Raw genomic sequence first — 23081 nt, 5'->3', positions numbered from 1 at the left:
CGCTTTTTCTTTTCACATGTTTTTTTTATGCTCCACACATGATGAATTATGTAAAATATTGCAGAGAAGCAAAGCCGTGAAGTCAGCATGCAAATGAGAGCCCATCTCAACATGATGAAGTTCAGTAAAGGTGTTTAATCTTCAAATTTTTACCTGCCATAGATGGTACAGGACTTCTCCCCACGGTTTCCAGCTATACCCTCAGCATCTGTGCACCATTACCATCTTTAAATCATATTAAACTGATACATTTTAAGTGTGATGCATTGGTCTGACAGCCAAAACTATCTATCAGGTCTCCATTTAGTAACACCATATTTGAAAGGTAGTGATATGATTGATGCAACTGTTTAACAAATAAAGCGATTGGCTGAGAGGGCATTGATCAACCACTCTGCACATACTAATGATGTCTTGCTCATTGAATACCAAGCATGATAATTCTGTGGGATTTTCATCATTTATGTGAATCTGCTTGCACAAATAAGTCTTTTAAAAGTAGCGTGTTCTGTGATTAGTAGTGGGTGTGTCGTACACTTGCACTGGCTGAGCTCTTTTGTCATTCCCTGTTGGGTATGTACACGTTTTTGTCTTGTGCATGCTGTGAACTCTGTGGGCCGTCCTGAGGGAGGAGTCGGCTCAAGATCCCCGTTGAGAACATCATATTGTGTAAGCATCCCACAGGGATGGACAAAATTCACCAGAGACCTGCTGTCTGCCTCACTAACCTAAATACTGTGAAGAATACGATAAACTTTTGCTGCTGGCCACACCTTTTGCCTGCTACAGCAAGAATTCTGTGGATATTCCTTGAGCGGTCGAAGGTTAGAGGGATTTATTCATGATCGAGGACATTGGAGGACTGGAATGGCAGCCAAGGCCAGTATTGTGTTCTTAGTGACATAATCCATTCATCTTGGTTTCTGACCCAGTTCTGTCTCTTGTTTCTTCTAAGCTGAATCACAGAGGCCCACTGACACAGCTCTACTAGAGCACAGGAGCCTGCAGAGGCACCCGCTGCTGCTAATTTGACTCCAGGAAAACAAATATTTAAAATCAGACCACAACCAAAGGAAAAAAGTACCACTATTCTCCACGTCAGCTTTACAGTTTTTGCTTATAAAAGTGTTATTTTTGCATTAATGTGGTTAATGAAAAGTTACACCAAGATGAACTTTGACCAATTGACTTGGATTTGGTAGAGACGTATGGGTAGGGTCCTTTTCAATTCCCAGAAGTGCCAATAATTCAAAAATTGATCATGGAGAAGATATTATAGTTGCGATTTGTGCCCAGCTGGAGTCATATGAAACCAAGTCCGTCATTTATCAGAATAGAGCTGTGAAATAAAAAGCCTGAAGCAAGATTCGCTAGATTGGCACTGCTTCAACGTTTTGTACCAAGCCTCTTCCAACTGTAGGTACATAGGGTAGTGACAGTCCAGTGTGAACACAAAATTCTAAGAACACGTTCAAGAACACACGTTTAGTGTTTAGCGTGTCAAATGCCCAGTGTGTACATAACTTTACCCACACTCCACACATTAGGAATTTTTTTAATGAACACAGACCTCTCCCGAAACTTTTGAATGGCAGTTTATACAGTATTAAATAAATACGGTTCATTGTACCATCACATGGTTTCCATGGCCGATTCTTTTGTTGACATCCCACGAGAGAGCATAACCAAACGGTTAACAAACAAACATCCGATACCTGAATTAGAATTAGTCAGTGTCCCTCTCAGCAATTCTTCCTCCTATGTTTATTCAGATGTTCAACTTAAGTAACGTTAAGATCTTATTTGGGACAGAGATCACTCAAAAAGTTTTACCATCAATACAATCTTTTCTTGTAGTGAGACAAAAGATAGTCATAGCCACTGCTTCACTTGGTAAATATCCACATGATGTCTGAAAGAAATTACGGAAAAATATGAATGGCGGGGTGGATCTAGGTAAAGATGACTGGCCCTATAGGCTTGTTTGTGAAACCATTTTATAGATGTAGATTTTGTTTTTTGCTGTGTGATGTATTTCTACCACAAGGTAAACCATATTGTTTATGAGGCCTTGTTTGAGCCCTGCAGGCAGTGCAGATATGTCAGACATTGTTATCTAATAAATGCTTCATAAATTCCTCCTGTAAATTTTATATTCTCTGTCACTCCTAACAATTATCTTCTTTCATGGCTTTCTCTCTAGTTAAAAAAAAATCACACAAGGCTTAAAGCAGCATACTTGCAGAGCCCCTCTTTGTAGAAACTACAAATCTATAGAAGAGTGTGTCCTACAGCTGTGTTATATTAAAATGCATTCAAAGCATGCTGTGGAGTGCTCTTTTAACAGTCTGAATTTGAGTTAATAGACTGCTGAAGCACTGCTTCTTTAACGACATGCACTGCCAGTGAATTATATATGCCCTGTCATATGAAACAATGGTTTTAGAGCGTGCCAGCTTCCACACCTTTTGCAATGTTTAATTTCACACTATCTAGGAAAAATGACGTTTATTGTATATCTCTAAAGTACATTAACAAAGAAAATATTCAAAATAGGGAGTGTGTTGCCTACTCTTTAGCCATTAAAGCTCCTATGTGATTTCATCTGGATATATCCAGCATCCTGCACAGGATGGTAAAAGACCTAAGATACATTTTATCTCCTACAAAGTTCTTAACTTTTTATATTCTCTGAAAAGCAAAACACTCAATGACAGCAATGAGGATTCATAGAAAAGGGAATTTACTTTGAAGGTGTTCAAAGAAAAACTCGATAAATAATGAAAGGATTCCCTCTCTGCAGACTGACTCGTTGAAATGCAATGAAGTTCTGATTAAATGGCTCCAACCGCTGGATGACAAATACATTTTCTTCTCTAGAAGATGTTTGGTTTTGAATTGATTGTGTTCTTTCAAGTCATTTTTTTGTTTTCTTTTTTATGAATAAATGTGGAAAAATGTGATTACAACTGATATGATGCTGAGTTTTGTTCTTTCACAGACTTTGAGAGAAATCCAGGCTATGTGCTTTTGTGATCTCAGAAGCACTTTAGTGCTTGATGATGATGGTTTTACACAACATTTAACCTTTAATTAAAACTGTAGGTTAAGTGTTTATTGGGCTGAATAGAATTGATAGAATAATTTTATGGAACAACCATTGACTGTATATGAAAACTGGTGAGTGTTATCACCCTTAGAAAATGGCTTACTTCTGGCTACAACGAAATGATCACAATGTTGGTACATGATTAACCCTCGTGCTATCTTAGATGACCCCACCCAACCATTGACGTGTTCTCCCTACCATGACAAAGGTGGATAAAGGTGGAAAGATTTCATGTAATCCATGGACACCAGTGAAGATCACAAATCATTGTAAAAAAGGTTCAGAGCACTGTCTACTGGGTCTAGATGACCCAACTCCCAATGTTAAAGTGCCTAGGATAGCACAAGGGTTAAAAAGCAGTGATTGATCCAAGTGGGTCTAAGTCAATGTTTCTATGGCAACCCGTCTTGCCAATCGAAAGTGAGCTTGTTGAAAGTCCACTTTCAGGCTCAGGAGAATCTCTCATTCAAACATTTTGAAAGTTTAAGGTGGGGGCCAGCAGGCACACAGGCTTTTACTGGGGCATTTGAGTGGTAGTTCATGACTTAGATAATTAGCAATAAAGACTAAAAACATCATGAAAAAATAGGTTTATCAAGAACATGTTGAAAGCAAAAAAGGTTATTCTTGAGCCAGTGGGTACTTAAAATTTAGAATGCAAGGGAGGAAGGATCACTTAGTTCAGTTCTTCTACACAGTCAATGGGAACAATTTGAAAACGTATTGAAATACTGCATGAAATACACAATTTTACTTTGAGTTTTAACCTCTTTTTCACCAGGTTATTCATAAATTATCCGATTTTTGATGCTCAAACTTTCTTCAATTTACACTTCAAGGATTACAGAACATGTTTCTTCACAGAAGTAACTGATTGGTTGGCATTTCTTAGAAACACAGATACATGAAACACAGTTCACATCACATTACTGAAGGCTCATAAGGCTGAAGGCTCAGAATAACAGAGGAAATAACAAAAACAAATTTCTTCTTTTCTTTCAAAGTGGTTTAATATTTTTTAGAGGGAAACTAAAATCAGTCTTTAGTACAAGTGTTCACCACTGATGGGCTGAAAGACAAGGCCATCTCTTATTTTAAAAGCCACACACTGACTGCTCATCAGTTCTTGTATTTTTTTTTCTTTTTTATGCTTTTCATATTATTAATCAAAGTTTGTTTTTTTTGTTTTCTTCCTAGTCAGTCACTTATTGTTATATTAAGTATTCTATTTAAGTAGTTTTGATTTGATTTTAGTTTTTCTTCTCCTAAGGTAAGTAAAGTTTTAGGTCAAGACATCCTTTATTCCCATTGTGAATCTATATTTGAACTAATTTTGAAGCTCATCATGTTCCTTATTTTGATTTCTGTACCTAATAAAATGCACAACCTTTTGGACTGAATGCAGGATGTCTTTAAATGCATCACACTTCTCCAGCGACAATCTTGCGTTTGGCTGCATAACCCCTGCTGACCAACTCACTTCAGCTTCCCCTGGTCGTGAGGACCACAGGGGACTTCGACCTTCCTCCCACATCCCTGAGCCAAAGCTCCTGCTCTTTGCGTGAGATCTACACAGATCCTGCTTCTTCAATATCAACTACCTTAGCAGAAAAAGCAGATGCACTTTAGGTCTGTGGAGCCCGACATCACAGTTCAATCCAAGCCGAACTGTAATCCACTTTAGTGGGGAGACTCTCACCACACATGATTCTGACAACCAGAATTATTTATCCTAAATCCAAATGTGTTTGGATTTAGCCATTCAGTTTTATTAATGTTCTTTAGTCAAAACATTTTTCTGTTAAAACTTTTGAGACATTATTTTGCTAATTTAAAAAAAAAATCACCTATTTACTCACGAACACACTAATCTGCTCACAATGTTAATTAATTTTCCAATTTATAACTGCTGCTCTTTTAACCCTTGTGCTATCCTATGGGGTCACGATGACCATTGACGTGTTCTCCCTACCATGACAACGGTGGATAAAGGTGGAAAGAGTTCATGTAATCCATGGACACCAGTGAAGATCACAAATCATTGAAGAAAAAAGGTTCAGCGCACTGTCTAGTGGGTCTAGATGACCCAACTCCCAATGTTAAAGTGCCTAGGATAGCACAAGGGTTACTCTGGCAATCAATATATCATCAATAAATCTGATAACTCTGCATTGTTTTTTTAAGGTCCAATTAATCAATTATCATCACTGAGTCATTTTCCTTTCAGTTAGGAAAGTAATGCCAGTTCTAGACGAGTGTTTGAGATTAAGCAGATTACATTTAATAACATCTATCATTAATATTCTAGTAAACTGTGAGTTAATTTGACACATTTAAAAGCTTCTAGTCTGACTAATGATCCACTTGTTGAAGCAGCGATTTTACGTCCACAGAGATATTTTAGCTGATCTTAATGAACACTATCACCCCCTCAGTTTATCTCGGATTGAGATTTGATGAGCTAGCTCCATATCCACCGATGGCGGACACTTACTTTGACTCAAATGTAATTGTAAAGGTTATTTGCTGCTTCTAAGAAACACATTAGCTTCATTTGACAATGGTTGATAGTTTTTAGTTGTACTTTATACAGTTCTTTTTGAGCACATGTTTTTTTATGGCTATCGATGGGTCAATTATAAATGGAGTCCATCAGTTTATAAATGCCTCACTGTTCCTCATTCATTTCTCTCTTTGACTCCAACCTCTGCCTTTTCTGCCTTCCTTTCTCAGTTACAAGTTTCTTTGCTTCTTGCACACTCTGAGATCCCAACAAAAATGCTAAATTTTGCATCATCCATGCCAGCACCAGCACTGGCACCAAAGGCCTTGGAGCAGAGGCTTCATCAAAGACACGATTAAGTAATGCGTAAGCGCATGCGTTCACACAAATATTCAGACATGCACAAACACATTTCTCATGGCTTGCTTCTAGAACTTGAATTGTATAGTGCAGACAAACGTGCCTGCACGCACAGACACATATGGAGGAACACAGAGTGACAAACTAGGGCATTCTGGACCACCTCCTTCAGGGTGTCTCTGTCAGCCACTCTCCCAGTTTTGTGTGGCCTCTTATGTAAACAGGTCACTTTGAGTTACTTCCATTTGTCTGAATGGGAAAGACAAGAAGCACCCAGAACTGGCTTAGTATATCCTACATTGCCTCACCGCTCTACCTACATTCAAAATCACAAAAAACGGTCCATGACCCTCATGTGTATTACAAATGCAGCAATGGCTATATATGGTTTAATGTTTTGTTTTTTTAGCTTTTTCAGTTGTACTTTTATGTTCTAGTTTTCTCAATGAATACTCATTGTGTTTTGTGTTTTTGTAAATATGTCAGCCTGCACGTGTTCATTGCTGATGGCAAAATGCACAAGCCCAAGTCACCACCAGTTCATTAACAAGCTCCACTGTGGAGGCTGATCTGATCTTTCCATTTTCACAATCTGTTGGTTAGTTGAATTGAAAGCTTGCAAACATAGGGATGCTCTTTTTGTAGACATGTTTTGCTATTAATCCTTCCACACAGAAAACACTTTTGTTCTAGAACTTTAACATTTATTTTTATTGAAAAGATGTATTGCATTTGACAAAGAATTCTGTGTAGATTCTCTGGTATGTGTTTCGAAATAACTTACTTAACAGAATTATTGTTGTCCAGCATGTTTTTCCACTTATGTACAATGAAAAAAGATATAAAGTTGATCTAATTCTACTTTTAAACAACAACAAAAATATTATGAGGGTATACTTTCATTTTCAAATGACTGAAGCAGGTGTCTCGAAGACTTAAACAACTGAGGGGTTATGCAGAGCTGACTGCCCCCACTAACCAAACCTCAAAATCTGACAGCCAGTAAAACCGGTAAGAAAGGAGCAGCAGCTCAAAGAGCACCTCAGAGGAGCGAGGCAGCCATGTCCTCCTGCAGACACGCAAGAGGAGACAAAGCAGGCGAAGAGGGTTCAAGCCCGCAGAGCAAGGGAGAGTGAATGTGACCGAGTGCATTCATGATTCTTATTTCCTTTTGTAACACAGACACCCCTTGGGCGAATCACATAAGCATGCGTACACACATTACTTAAACTTACATTGACAGCAGTCAGTGACACCCTAGGTGGTCACATGCACTGCTGCTGCCCCGGCATACATATGCACAAACAGCAACAACTGCTGCTACGGTCTTCTTCATAACCCATTTGCCTCATGTATGTATTTAAGGAAATCAGAGAGAGAGAGCACTGAAGATTGGGCCAGGTTAGCTTTCATTGGTGTTTCCTCTTTACCCCCATGTCTAAGTCAAAGCCAGGAAATTCACGTCCTCCAATAAAGTTCACATTTTTATCTCCACCTACAGCTTGGCAAGTAGGAGTTTTAAAGCTGAAATAACATGAAATGCACATCAGCTACCCTGGAGCAGGAAGAACCTTGCTAGACTAGAAATTTGACAACTTGAGGCATCTTACGTGATTGTTTCCCAAGTTCAAATGCAATAAAAAATGGACAGACTCTATAGAAATGTTGTGGATTTTTCCCTTTTACCAAAGTTAAATATGAGAAAACAAATGTTCCTCTTCTTAGGCAAAATCTTATTGGATCAGTATCATCATTACAAAAAGGTAGACATTGTAATATTTCAACTATTTTGTGCATTTTGCTGCTTGAATGAACTTGGATTAAATGTTTTACAATCATCACAGAAGAATTGTGCAATCTTAAACTTGGAATCTTAAATATTAAAGAAATGTTTGCATAAGAAATTCACGGATGGTTAACAAATGAAGAGTCTTAAACCCAACATGAAGCTCATTTTACCTTTATCTTTTAGTTCCTGATAGTATAAAAGTTAAAAGAAATGAAACACGTCAGAGACTGTGGCACAAATGTAAATGCAAATGGCATTTCACTTTTTCACCAGTCCAGTTTTTTATTTTTGCAAACTAAATTAACATGACTTGCAGGAAAATTGTTTATTTTCTTCAGTATTTGTCTCCAATATTAGTCATAAGCGGCTGTAGTATCTACAAAGGAATAAAATGATGACCCTCAAAGAGGAAGCATTTTTGGCAGTCTAGAACTTGCTGTCTGCACCACGGCTGTCAAGTAAGGCTATAAAAGGTTCTCTACACAGACTGTAATTTTTATTCTATTTTATTTATTTTTTTGTGCGGCTGGGTAGCTCGGTTGGTAAGGTGAAACAATACCATGTAGGAATCCATGGTTTGATTCCCAGAGAGGAATCAACAATGGTACTGGGGGCAGTTACCATATCAATGGCGAGCAATTAACATCACCCAGTGAGGGCCTTTGGGCAAGACCTGTTGTCACTGGTAGGCACTCTACTGCCTACCAGCATGAGTGTGCGTGAATGATCCCGGTGATGGTCAGAGGGACCGTAGCTGCGAACTGGCAGCCACGCCTCTACCATCACCAAGTATGAATGAGGGGTGAATGAGTAATGGACACAATGGAAGCGCTTTGAGCGTCTTGAAAAGTGCAGATAAATCCAATCCATTATTATTATTATTTAAATTGTGTCAATATTTAATGAAACACACATCCGATATAATCATTTAATTGCAATGTTGCATTTGTGCAAATAAAACAGGAAACCTTTTTCTTTATGGTTATGATCTAATGGATTATAACAGTGAGTGGTAATGAATCCAGTTCAGTTGGATGTCTCTTGCCTGTTGTGTTGCTCCTTGAGACAACCTTGATTGTGACCTAGTGCGTAATAAAAACAACACAAACTGAATTTAAATGAAAGTGTCATTTAGGTAAACCATCACAGTGGTGTTTTAGCAACAGCGTGAAAAACACAGTGAATGTGTGGCTGGTAGGACAGCACAAGATCCAAAGAGCCATATTGTACTGCAGAGTTGATACATATGTGATGAATGTGTAACATGTTAGAGAGCACAGTATGTCTGTGAAAGGCTAAAAATAAAAACTGCTATTTTCTAGCACTTGATCCGTGAAACTCCAGAGAAGAAGCTCACGCCCAAGGCTGATGTCCTGCCGGGTCCTTGAGTACAAACAAACACAAACACATCGACACGGAGCAACTTTAACATCCATTTACCAAGCTAAGTCCCATTAACTCTGTTTTGCATTCCACCTCCGCTTCATATATCCTGCAGAGAATGATCCACAAGCTGCCAATCTCACAAACAGCCTGCAGGGGGCCGCCAATGCAGGCTGGGAGAACGCTGGACTGAAGTCAAGCCCCATGACACAAACAAAAACATCTGTCTCCTTGCCAGGAAAGTCAATCTAGGATTAAGGATTTAAGTCTCTGTTGCTTTTTTGGAAAAAATAGTCACTCACGTTGAACAAATAAATGCCATCAATAATCATCTTTCAGTTGAGGGACAACAAGATAAAGGAAAACAAACAAAGGGGTTTTGATATTTTACATTCAGTTTGAGGCTGGTTATCCTCAACAAATCACCATTTCTAGGATGATTGAAGAAAATCAAATAAAAGGAGACAAGTAACGTTCCATGAAAATGCTGTGGATCAACAAGCATAACTCATTTTCTAAGCAGCACTGCTCCCCTGTTGTCATGGCTTTCTGTTAGAAGCTGTTGAACGTCTCTGCATTGTTTCCAAATCACATGCTGAACTGCAAACTACTGCAAACTGCAAACTGTTCCCTCAGCAGACTCTTCATTGCAGATTTATTTTTCTGTTTTTCAAATTGCTTTTGAGAACCCTTGGACCACTGAGGCAATAAAATACGAAGCCAGGAAAATCAGAGCATCTCATCTGCTTACTACCATGCCTTTGATGAAGCTATTATCCTGATTAAAAGAAAGTCCTTCTCCTTTGCAGGCGCTGATGGAGCGAAGGCAGGAAATCTAGACAAGCAGTAGAGCTGACCACAGGCAGACAGAGCCAAGTAGCAGAGTACGCATACTCTGCAGAATCACACACTACTACTTTGAACTTGTTGCTCTGAAGTTTGAGATAAAAGAAAGGAAACTTATCCAGAATTTCTAATCAACATTCAGTCAGCTTAGATCATTTATCTTGCTCAATCCTTCCCAGCAGGATCACTCACCTTCCATTGCATACTTCATATCCTGGGCAAAGAGGTTCCACATGATCTCAGCGCTGATCTTGCCCACATTCACCTCCTGTGGAAACCTGGTGGGGTTGAAATGGATTCCAGTCAGACTCATTTCCGCATAATGATACACATGAGTGGACGGCGTGATGGCTGAGCCCAGCCTGGAACTCAACCAAATGACTTAAAAGATGTGGAATGAGATAAGGCCAGAGGAATCTTATAATCAATCTCCCTCACTACTCCGTAATCTGAACTGAAGTAAGATGCGAGCTTGAGGAGGAGAAAAATGTGGGAGGAAATGACAAAGTGGAGCACAAACATGAGAGGGAGGCAACTCATTTAGTGAGCAAACTGTTGTTTTGAACGCTGATAGATTTTCAGTCAGGGCTCGGACACGACTTGTCAGTGGTTTAATTATCCATATCTTCCATGGTGATAGGAGGACATTTATAAAAGACCTGCATCATTTAAACAGAAAGTTCTTTGTCTTTCATTGGAATTTGTTTGACCATTTCTATTTATTGTGCAATCAACCTTACTTTGGAAAGTTGTGCATGTCTTTGTCATTCATAAACCATATTTGCAAAAAATACAAACATCTTGGAGTAAACTGTTTTAGAGCTTTCGTATAATTTTGAAATAACTAACTATGGAAAGCTAAACCTCCCTACCCTGTTTTTATCTGTTTTGGCAGTTTTCTCATGATAAAGACATCTACTATTTCATAATCATGAAAAAACAGGTCTTTTCCCATGACAACAGACCAAGTCCCACATAGAAATTCAAGAAACAACCTAAAAGAAAAAAAAAAACTATTGTGGAGAGTTTGTGGTAACGTTTGTTGTTGAGAGTTGTTGGCCATGTTGCCTGGCATTAATTACAGCCTACAGTACAAAATAAAAGATCTCAACCAGATTATGTAACAGAGTAAAAAATGAAATTTGTTTTCTCATGATGACCAGATGGTAGATATCGTTATCCCGTGAAAATGGGCACAAAAAAGGCAACGTAGGCCATTTTTGGATTTTGTAATTTAAAAAAAGGCCGTGACTAGTTTTATTTTTGCTAACATTGAATTGGTTTAGTTTATTGTCAGGAATTTCCTGAGGCTTGAATCCCATGTTTATTTTCTCCCCAGAGAGCAGCAGATTGACAGCTCATTCCCTCAGGCTGTGCACCTGCTATTTAAAGGCAATGAGTCCAGTCATGGGTTTATTGTCAGAACACGAGGATTGTCGTCAATCTCAAACTTGACCAGGAGAAGGTAGAGACGTTGCGCATTAATATTGCAAATCCATCATTAGTCGGTGTTGGAGAGACAGCTGCAGGCATAATCTGAGTTTTAGTAAGCATCGTAAATCAACAGGAAAACGGTGAGAAGGAAAACAGGGAAAGTATTATGGGGAGACAGAAAAGGAAAAACACCATTCGTCTTGTGTCTTTAATGGTACTCTATTTACTTTCAGGTCCTGATTTTTGTCTCTAAAACTAATCATTACTAAGCTGAGTCCTTTTCCCCTGCCACATCATTTCAACATGCAGCCCTCATCTTATCTGTCTATAATTCAGCAGTCCCGCGTTGCCTTTTTATCAGACCACAATCTGGCTCAGCATGCTTAGCATTTGTCACTCCTCTGGCTGCTTCACGGCCTCTTTACACAACCTCATTCAACTTTCAGTCAACAAAGGTGCTTACTTAACTTTCCTTAATCAGACGATGCAATTTTCAATTTGTCAGAAGCTCAATAAAGTGAAACTCAACAAAGAGGTTTCTTTTTTTTCTTATCACAAAGACAACTCTGGCCTCTGTGGAATGCTGTTTCAACACCTATTTATGCAGATGTGTTTAATTAAAAAAAAAAGAAAAGATTTAGTTAAGTGAAGGATTACATACTGGTTAACGACTGGAGTGTAGGCTGTGCGGTCCTCATCGATTACTGACACCATGAGAGTGATGAGTTTTGGCCAGAAGTCCAAGTTTTTGATGGATGGGCCTTGCTCCTCTCTGGGAAGGTCTTGCTTTCGGCTCTGTGGGGACAGAAATTCAGGCGATGGAGTCAACGAAAATGTAGCTTTTGTTGGCGCATCTCCAAAAAAAAAAAAAAGATAACTTTAGGCATGTTTTAAAAGTTTTCATTTTTTGAAAAACATATGGATTTTAGGGTGTCACCTGATCTGTTTTGTATGGTGGCCGACAGGGCTCACACTTAAGAAAAACGCAACGGCATTATCTGAAGCACCAGATTACCCGCAACAAGACATAACCGCAGGAATAGTATTAACCTCAGCACAACGAAAAAGAGGACTTTTTTTTCCTAATAGCGGAAAAAAAAAATTAAGTTTCAAACTATTCGGTGCAACAGAGTTTTAGAATTCTGAGAAAAAAGCCAGATTTTTCTATGCCCTTTTTTTTCTTGCTCCATGGCCCTAATCCTCTTCCGTAAGCAAGTGTACGGGAAAAAAACTCGTAATTTTACGAGATTAAAGTAGAGGTGAGCATACAGTGCAGCAGCAAGTGAACGCCTTGCAGCAGCAGAGCAGACTGACTAAACTTAGTTGAACAGGTGAGCTGAATGATTATTGATAACGTTCCAAATGTTTGGAAGCTCATTTGTTTGATTTACGATTTATTAATGTTTTATTTATTGATGGGTGGTTTGCAGGATCTCTGCAGCCTGATGAAGCCATCGGTATCCCTGCAGCTGTCCACTTCAATCCTTTCTTCCTCCATTAAAGACAAGATCTCTACGTCTGTGTGATACCTTCGTCTGAGGAGCAGCACTTTTTGGGATTGTCAATGTTCTAATGTTAATATTACAGACCATTTTCATTCGTCTTTATTGTTTTATGTTGAAACGGAACGTTTCATCTGGAGGAGGGGGCGTATGTAACACTGTTTACTTCCGCATTGGTGTTCGGATGACGGGTTCATGACGTAAGGTGACAAATGACCTTCAGGTTATGTGAATGAAAAGGAAAATAAAGGCTGCAGCGGTTCTCTATACCCAAACGTGTCTCTGAGCTCCTTATTTTACATATGAAACTCTGCTTTACCGACACTGAAACCTGGAAAGACGGCTCCACTGATAATAATCTGCTTTTGAGTCGCCAAAAGGTTCAGAATCTCTGTTTTTTAAACCTATCTGGAAATAAAGTTTCACAAAAGGCTCCGCATATTTCATCTTCTAGCTTGGCTCAGATAAACGGAAAACTTTGGTGTTTTCAAGAGTTTGAAACAGAATTTTTTTTTCCGCCGGTAGGAAAAAAAAAAGTCCCCATTTCCGTTGTGCTGATGTTAATGCTATTGCTGTGGTTATGTCGTAGTGTTGCGGGTAATTTCGTTGTGCTTCGGGTAATGCCGTTGCGTTTTTTCTTTTGTATGTAGTGTGAGCCCTGTCGGTCACCGTAGTTTTGTGCTTATAAAACCAAATATGGTGGATATTTTGCATGTAACACAAACCACATGTACTGGCAGCCTGATGGAAAAAATACAGACTAGAGAATGAAATAACGGTTTGATGTAAATAAATGATCCCTGAAACGCAAAAAACATGTTTTATGCAATTTTGTAACAGACATACAAGTCCATGTATTTCATTTGAAATAGATGGTATTAATATTTACAGAGTGAGTGAAAAAAAAACACTGCTGTAACACTTAGAGTTGTTGTATAAGTCCTTGATTGTGTACCAAAGTACTGTATTGAAATTTTGAAATTAATCCATAAACCTCCAAATTGTCTTCCACACGATATACAAAATAATTTAAAAAACGAGAAAGTATTTCTAGTTTAAATGTTAGATTTTCTAAGTGTTTCTCTTCAAGAAATCAAGATATGGAAAAATCTAAAACAATCAAGTAAAGAAACCAATCACAAATCACCTTAAAAAATGGTTAGAAATAGAGATTACAACAAAAATCCAATCAGTAAACTTTGTTGCTTCATTCTAGCTACCCAATTTTAGAAATGAGACAAACCTGGCAGTGTCTGTGTTATTCTGAACTGAATGCTTCAATGTAAACAACAAGCACATATATATGCTATATTGCAGATATATGTACATGTTTAAATATACTTTTTTCATTTTAGTACTTTTTTATTGCTTTCTTCTAGGTACATAAAATGGGCAGAAAAATATGGGTTTTTTTGGTCCCTTTGTTCCCTTTCATTTTTCAGTTTCCCATTCAGTACAATGACTTGTTTTGTAGCTTGTGTAGGTTCTTTCATGTTGTTATATGGAAATGAAAATACGGTGGCACAGTGGTTAGCGCTTTTGCCTCACAGCAAGAAGGCCTCCGGTTCAAGTCCTGGCTGGGGGACGTGAAAAACTACATCAATGGGAAACCTTTCTGTGTGGAGTTTGCATGTTCTCCCCGTGCATGCGTGGGTTCTCTCCGGGGTCTCCGGCTTCCTCCCACTGTCCAAAAACATGCTTCATAGGTTAATTGAGTGTGTGAGTGAATGGGTGTTTGATTGTGGACATTCTACCCTGCGACAGACTGGCGATCTGTTCAGGGCGTCCCCTGCCTTCGCCAACAAGTGGCCGGGATAGGCTCCGGCAGCCCCGTGACCCCGAAAGGGAGAAACGGTTTGTGTTTTAAAAGTGCGCTTCATTTTTTTCAGGGAAAATCATTGGAAAAGGTGTTGAATCTAAAAGCTCTCACTCACACACAAAGCCGACAAACCAAGTTATTAGGCTTTGCTACACAGTTTATCTAGTTGTATACATTTTTATCAATTATATATTTTACTTTATCTGGCTGCTATTTTAAACAAAGGTTGTTGTTTTTTTCTTAATGGGTCTTGCTCATTGTTTTTTTTATTGTTGCTTTATAATGAATTCATGTTGTTTATTTGCAGTAAGCCGCAATAATTTATGAAGAAAAACCATCATTTATGCAGAATGAAGACTCTGTATATTGATGATCTCTCCTGATCTCATCTTTAGGTCAAGTATTTATGTTTAAGTAAAAAAAGAAAACCAGGCCATGAACCTTGTATGGTCATCCTCTTTATAATCTGTAGCACGTGGTAAATCCCTGCTATGATCAACCCGAACCAAATTGTTAAAGATCCAGAGGCAGAGGGCGTGCTCTGCTGCAGTATGTCCTGATGACTTGGCTTTGGAAAAGTGCTTCTGAAGTTAATCTCTCAAGAACAAGAAACACAGATGGGGTTTACAGCTGATTTTGCGATAGCAGATTATGTCAACACAAGGCTCTCCACTCACTAATCATTTGGGGTCTGGGGTTACAAAGGTTAAGTCTGTCATGTTGTTCGTAGACCTGAAAAGAGATTACTATGCATTTCATTGCACCGGCTCTAATGATTGAAGTCTCATAAATCCTAAATTGGCAACTTTTAAATTTTTTCATTATCCTCTGTTTTTCTCTCTTCAGTGTAGTGGAATATCCTGTGAGCATGATAACCTATTTTCATATGTACATCAAACCTCTCATTCAGATTTACAAAAATTGAAGAATGATGATTTAAGATTGACATTACCTGCTTTATATATACTTCAAGTTCCACTCCAAAAAAATGTGTTTTTGGCGTGTGTTTTTAACATGCTCTTATCGCATTTTTCTTATAATTAAGAACATAAATAAAGAATATTAAGAATAAAATTGCATTTTTAAATATTCAAATCTTGGTGAATCAGGAGCAGATGAAAAAATGTCGTTAGAAAAAGGTTGTAGTTGTGACCTAGGTGCTATGATTGGCGGGCCACAAGCTCCCTCCTCCACTCCATTCTGATGGATCCGCTTGCAGACAAATAGATCCATGTACGTCTTTGTCTACCTTGTCCAAACTGGCATCTAGCAAGCAGCGAGCTCGCCATTTTTGTTGTACCTGTAATGTTGTGAGGGGCTGTAAGTTTGTGGGACAGTGTGTAAACAAAGGCATGATAGGAAATGAGCACAGGCTTACTCCTCGCCAAAAGCCCACAACTCGGAGGCAAATTTCTGATGACCTTCATCATAATTCATCTGAATTATGTCCTAGAAAATGATTATGCCTAAAAACATAATAATCATAATTAAAAGACCACTGGAACACTTTTACAATAGATTAATATGATCGGAGTGGGACTTTAAAAGGTATAGGGTTTTGGTCAAAACTGTATAAGTTGGCCTAAAGGGACTTATGGCTTGTAGAAATAAAATAGTAACGTAACTCCACCCTCTGTGGAAAAATCAAGGGATTCTCACATTTGCCCTTACATGCACAAAGAAGCATTTTCAGTTAAAGTGAAGTCATGAATAATAAAGAGAATGTCTCTGCAGGAGGTGAGTATGCAAAGCTAGTGTGCATGTTTCTTAGTGCGTGTGCATAACCACATGCACACATGAAGGACACTGAAGGTTGCATCATCCTTAACTAATTAAATACAGCCTGCATCCCACTAAAAGGTAAGAGTTTCTTCACTCATTGGTATTCAGCTCAATGCAGCACAGATACATTGTCAAAGGTGATTGAGTAGCCTGTTGTGTTTATTAGCCAACAACACACCCGTGGGCTTCCTTTTCACTTGTTGCAGATATGCAGCACTGTGCAACGGTTCTGTCTAAATTTATTATCTGGTTGGGGTGGAGGGGGCAGCAATCTTTACGGTTGCACACAAACACTCAAGATGGTAGCCAGGGCTTTCTGTTTATTGTAGCACATTCAGTTCCAGCATGGGAGTCATCAGCATTAACATTGGAACTTCTCATCAATTTTCACAATGTGCCACATATTACTGACTATGATTGAAGGATGTTTCCAGGGAATATAATCAAATTCCCAGGAGTCTGAGGTGTGAGCTGTAGGCGGAACTGAAATGGCTTCAATGCATTTTAAATCACAGTCAATACAGGCTGGGTCTGCAGACAGTGTAAGGGTGCTTAAAAGTTTGTGAACCATTTGTGCCTATGTGGCGTTTATGCAGGCTGATACTTTGTGTCTCCCTTACTCAGACCATGAATGCACATTCAGAACAGCAGTCTGAATCAAACACATTAATTAAATGTCTTTATACAGTTAATCTGAAATTAAATGAATATTTTACTGAACATCCAAAGTTCCAGGAATGTAATTTCTTCTTTTTCTTTACATCAGATTTTCCTTTGGCACCAGATATCTGCTGTTGCTTTATGAAACGAATAAAAAGTGATTGTTTTTGTGAACACAAGAGAAAAATTCAGTTTTTATCTTATTATTACAAGATAAATATCATACGCTTACAAGAACTCCTGAACCAAGGAACTCACAAAATGAGCAGTTTAAAAGTACAGTAAATATTATTCTTATCTTGTGCACACAACAAAAGTGAGTAAAAGATTTTATCTTTGGTGGATATGATGAATGACGGAAAATGTTGTTTTTTTTTTGGTTGCACAAAGTAAACAATTTATGCATGCAATATAAAATAAAAATCCGAGGTACAATAAATGTATTATGAAACTATTATAGTTTTTAAATTTACGCAAAACATTTTTTGTTATATATTTAAAGATATTCTCACTTTTTTGAATAAACTGGGTTCTTTCTTTTTTTTTATTCTGAATTTTGTCATTAAATTTAAATTCCACAAATTATATAAACTTTAATCTATTATTGCATAGTTGCTAATTGCCCTGGATCATAATACTTCCACATCCCAGCTTTACAGTTGAGGTAATATGAGATTCCATGTTGTTGGAATACAGTATTTTCCTGTTTTTCATCTAACGCACATTTACATCACCAGAGTGGCCTTCTGGCTAATCCATAATTTCTTCAGCTTTACATCAAAATGCACATTGCTTAAAGTCATATTTCTGCAAATATGTCAAACATTTCAGAAGAGTTCACATCATTTTTTTTTTTTTGCCTACCTTAATGTTTTTAGTGAAAATTAAATTAAACGCATATTTGAAAAACAAAGGACATGTTATTTTGCAGGGAAAAGAGAAACTCCTTTGGGTTTTGGTTTCATTTTTCCCTCAAAACACTCCTGCATTTATATACATGTCAGGGCTTCCACTTCTGTTTTTTAAAGCCTTTAAAGTAGATAAACCAAAGAAAATTTTGGCTTGTTGTTTTTGCTCTCTTTTTTTCTGCTCTCTCCTTCCATCTTTCATGTTTGCCTTTATCTTGCTTTTCACAGTCCTCCCTTCGCTGCCAGGATTTAAGAAACAGTTAAGCTAAATTCCCCTTGCCGTGCACCCCCCCACACACACATTACGCCCAGGCAGAGAGCTTTGCTGTTATGCAATATGCCTCTTTGTGGCCGCGTTGCCTCCCTGGCCACTGTGTCAGCTCCTGTGTCACCACACTCAATCTCAGTTAAAGGCTGGAGAATTGGGGTCTGAGATGTATTCTGTGTGCTGCGGCACAAGCGACCTGCTGTGTGTAGGATTAAGACGTAGAGTCACAGTGAGGTTTGTTTGGAGGTTGACGTCTTCTTCCTCAGCATCCGTGCAGGAAACACTGATGAAGAGGCTGTCTGCTGTGAAACTGTGGTGAACGAGGATGTAATTAGCACAAGTGTCTATCGCACGGGTTTGGTAATTGCTTACAACCCCTCCGGCTGTTTAAACAAAGCAAGCCTTTTATTCAACTTTTGAGGAGATTGCACCCCATTACGACCCAAAAAGAAATTATCTGTTCCGTGTGGAAGGCATTCTCTTCGGGAAGCAAACCGGAATATTATCGCTTGAAGATTCCTGTTGAATGATTATTTACTCCGATGAGGCCAAAGGAAAGAAAAGTCCAGCACATAAAAATCTTTATGCACTTGGAGAAACTTAACAATGCTTTTAAAATATGTAAATGGCCTCTAACTGAGTTCTAAATAATAAAACAGTTCCTTCTGTCATCGCAGTAGTTTTAATAACCTTTTATAAGTAAGTAGCGAGCTGTAGGGAGTGTGAATTTGTATTTTGAAAGCCTCAATGTTTTTTGTCTCCGTAACTTTGAACAAATATCTGAAAAGGCCTGAAAGCAACTGATGATTTACGTAAATGTCAACTGAAATAGCCTCTCCTTCTTACAAGGTTGAAGTCTTTCACACGTTTCCAACATACACTTTGCACATTTTGTTGTCAGGTAAATGTCTGTCATAAAGTATATTATATATAGGCTATTGATTTCCAGCCATGCCAGAGATGCTTTATGTTTTCCCTGCATTGTGGGGAATAAATAAAGTGTACACTGCTGCTGAAAGAGAAGACGCGCTGTCAGCTCCATGTCAGGCTGGAGGTGTTGCAGGGCTCTCGTGCATCAAACTGTCATTGAACCAGTTTGGGGGCTCCCTGCTATGCCCCCTCATGCAGACAGCATACGGTAAAAGGCACTTGAATGCAGCACAAGGATGACTTACAAGGGCTAAACGGGATGACAGAAAAGAGTTTTGAAAGACACTTAATTAAGTTTTTATTCAGTTATTTCTTATGAAGTGTTTTTATTTTTCATCGAAAATGTCCATCCCAATAAGGCTTTTTGGATGCTTTGACAAAAAAAGTTAATTGATGCTTTAATTAAGCATCTAAAATGACTTGGGTGATGTCCCTGTTAATGCAAAGGGATAATTTACTGCGCTGAAAGGTCGCACTGACCTCAGCAAGAACGAACATTAATTTAAAATGCAGGATCTGATGAAAACATCAGTGACAGAGTGTGACACCACTGACAGCACGTCACTCACGGAAAAGACCAGAGAGACGTTTCTGACGGATGACTGCCAGCATCAAATGAAAAGGTCTGTAAAGTGCTTATAGAATAAATATGATGGTTTAAGTCTGCAAACTTACTTCTGATCCCAATAAACACATTTTCAATCTTGTTCTTATATTGCTTTCAATTACTTTATGGAAAATCTGAAGATGTGTCTTTTAATAAAGTATGAAAAAAATAATGTAAACTATTTACACAGTAATAAAAGTCAAAATAAATGTAATTTGAAATCATTTTTCATATTTTCACTAAAGTTATACAGTCCTTTTTATTGTTTTTGGAAAGAATCTTCATTTGAAGGAGCCAGCAGTTGGTTTTATTTATAGTTTTTCAAGCAAAGTAAGACACAAAAAGAGCCAACATGATGAAACAACAAACTAAAAATTAATATATGAGGAGACACAGTGTAGCATTGAGCTGAATTCTCTCAAATTTGTCCAATTTTCCTTTACCTTTTTCACACTTGCAGCTTGTTTCTTAGTTCATACTCTGCAGTATTTATAAGGTGAGGTGAGGCAAGTATTTGATCCTCATTTGCAAATGCAAACTTACATCATAGTCATTCTTCCTTAATTTATGCATGATTTCATTTAATTAAATTGTTAAAAGACACCTGTAAACCAGTTTAATTTTTCTGAAAAACACATCACTTTAGTTTTAACCTCCTTTTATTGACCATCCTTTAAAATAGTTTTGTTTTTTAGTTGATCATTTGAATTTTTTTTTTGGTCTTCGACATTCGTCCCTGATATTTCTTTTTCTTTGTGTTATGCGAGCAGCTTCATTTTGGGTACATACAAAGTTTGAACATCATAGGGCCTAAATTAGAGACTGGGCAACTTTAGCCTTGGAACACTTAGAGAAATTCTTCGGTTATCCATTGTTTTAAGTTTTTCATTTCCTATTGTAACCCTTGTGCTATCCTAGGGACTTTAACATTAGGAGTTGGGTCATCTAGACCCACTAAACGGTGCGCTGAACCTTTTTTCTTCAATGATATGTGATCACTGGTGTTCATGGATTACATGAAAGCTTTCCACCTTTATCCACCTTTGTCATGGTAGGGAGAACACGTCAATGCAAGGGTGGGGTCATCTAAGATAGCACAAGGGTTAATGGAACCTTGGCAAGCACGTATTCTTTTTAAATAACTTTGTACTTGAATGTATGATTGATTGATGAAATAGAACGAGTGCCCTGCTTGGATGCATCCACAGATCTGGGAAGTGAAATGACTGCATAAACTTGTAGAACTCTGTAAGCAACTCACATTCTACAAAATGTTGGAGTCAGTTACCTGATCGAGGAGCTGGTTGTACAGTTCATGACAGTTGTCAAAAATGTATCTGTATGTAGAGTCCAGACACGCTTTGACGCAGTCCTTCACCACCATGCTGGCTCTCGGTGGGCTCTGCAGCTCTTGAACCTGAAAATGAAAATTGCGTTATTAAATGTGTCAGCGTGCCTACAGGGTCACACTTTGTTCTTCTCCTCTCGAAGGTTTATCAAGGATAAAAATCATCGAGATAGTGCAAAGGGGAAAGAAATTCCATCCTAGATTGAATGGGATCAATTCATCGTTTTACATCGACTTTTTATTGTTCAGGTTTGCCCTCTTGGAACTTTTGCCCATTAGAAATATTCGAGAAGGGGGTTAATAGCTGCTGTGTGGTTGGATGCAGCAGACTACATACAGAAACCAGGACTTCTTTTTAATGAGCTGCTAAACTACAAAACCGTGCTCCAAAAATAGATACAGCACCAGCAAGAGGAAAGGGAAACTCTGAAACATATAAACATGCAGCATCCAGCAATGATTATGCAACAACATCAGTTTTAAAGTTTAAAATATTTACAAAAAGATGTCAAATTATTGTAGTAAAGAGGGCAGTCCGCTTACATGTATTATAAATTGATCTTAACTGAAGTGTAACCCAGTCTGACGTGTAGGTGCATGTGCAGGTCATCATACATGAACGCTGAAGCAGCAGCGTTTGAACGGCAGCGCATAATGTACACAAAGTAGAGCTCGGCATGAGTGCGGCACAGAGTGAAGGCTTTGGTGACTTAAAGTGACAGTTTTTCAATCCTTAGCTCAAAGCTGCCGTCTTAGTTATGGCTCACTGCTCACGCACACACATACACACACCCCATACAAAGCTTTTTTATAGCCAGAAACGAGTCAGCGTACTGTAAATGCTGTGAGGGGAGGAAAGGAGAGGAGACAGCAGTGGCAGTTTTTTCAACATCAGGATGTATCACAGAACATGGACCAACATGAGAAAACATCTACGCTTGATTTACACAAATGTGTAACAAGAAATTACCAGTTTACGCCAGAAAAGGGCTTTTTGAAACGCTCTGGTTTAGTCTTTAAATGCACAAAGCTTTATTGACAGTGACCAGCACTGACAGAGTATGAGTCACTCTCAAGAGAGTACGATACTGCTAACATGCAAACGCTCATCTGCCATGTTTCTCTGGAACAAAGTTTCACATGGTTTTGTTCAGGGGGGTTCGGTCGGTACATCACTGTACCTTCATCCTGAAGAAGGTGATGCTTGTCAGCAGATCAACAGTGGACTTGAGATCTTGGAGTCTTTCTGGGTTTCCTGCAGGGAAGTTATCCTGCAGCAAGAGAGAGAGAGAAGAAGAGAGCAAGATGAGGAGAGAGGACATCTCTTCATTTGTAGCCTTGAAACATCTCACATCTCTTTATTCCACGGCACATCACTCAAACCGAAACATGAAAACTGATTACTGAGCCGGCAATCATACCAAAATGATGCTCCGTCTAATCGTTTAGTGAACAAGGGAGGTCTGAGCTGATGAAAACCTCTATTTCAGGGCCATGAAGTCATCAGGCGAAGCAAAGCGGCGTGACGGAGAGCATATAAACCCCTGACAGTTCTGAGGAAAAGCATCACTACTCCATGTGCTCCTCCTGCCTCACTCTAATAAAATTTTGCTTGTTTTCGTTCTCTCCTTGATCCTCTAAATAAATGCAGTTGGAGGATTTAGGGACTGAGCCAAATCTGATAAGAAGCCTCCCCCAATCTTAATAACACAACAATGCAGAGATGTGAGCCTGCCATCTTTGGGAAGCGAGCTGCGTGGATGCTGTTACTAGGTTCATAAAAAAGATGAAACAAAAGATGTGAAACAGGAAAATGACGAGCCTGGTGCAAAA

General features: G+C 38.5%; 1 protein-coding gene across 4 annotated transcripts in view; it reads right to left on the bottom strand.

The window, feature by feature from the left end:
- The window catches only part of unc13c (unc-13 homolog C (C. elegans)), a 130944-nt gene that overhangs the window by 31726 nt on the left and 76137 nt on the right, over positions 1-23081 (bottom strand). For all 4 annotated transcript variants that reach the window (XM_020700036.3, XM_020700044.3, XM_020700039.3 and 1 more), the window contains exons 15-18: positions 22430-22519; positions 21189-21317; positions 12086-12219; positions 10183-10268 (exon numbers count right to left, since the gene is read on the bottom strand). In XM_020700036.3, coding sequence (XP_020555695.2) covers positions 10183-10268; positions 12086-12219; positions 21189-21317; positions 22430-22519 — 439 coding nt within the window. The remainder of the gene's footprint in view (positions 1-10182; positions 10269-12085; positions 12220-21188; positions 21318-22429; positions 22520-23081) is intronic.

The sequence above is a fragment of the Oryzias latipes genome, chromosome 3 (genome assembly GCF_053564925.1).
Source record: "Oryzias latipes strain Hd-rR chromosome 3, Olatipes_Hd-rR_3.1".
NCBI classification, from domain to species: Eukaryota; Metazoa; Chordata; class Actinopteri; order Beloniformes; family Adrianichthyidae; genus Oryzias; species Oryzias latipes.
The sequence above is the reverse complement of the archived record's forward strand: the minus strand, read 5'-3'. Positions and strand labels throughout refer to the sequence as shown.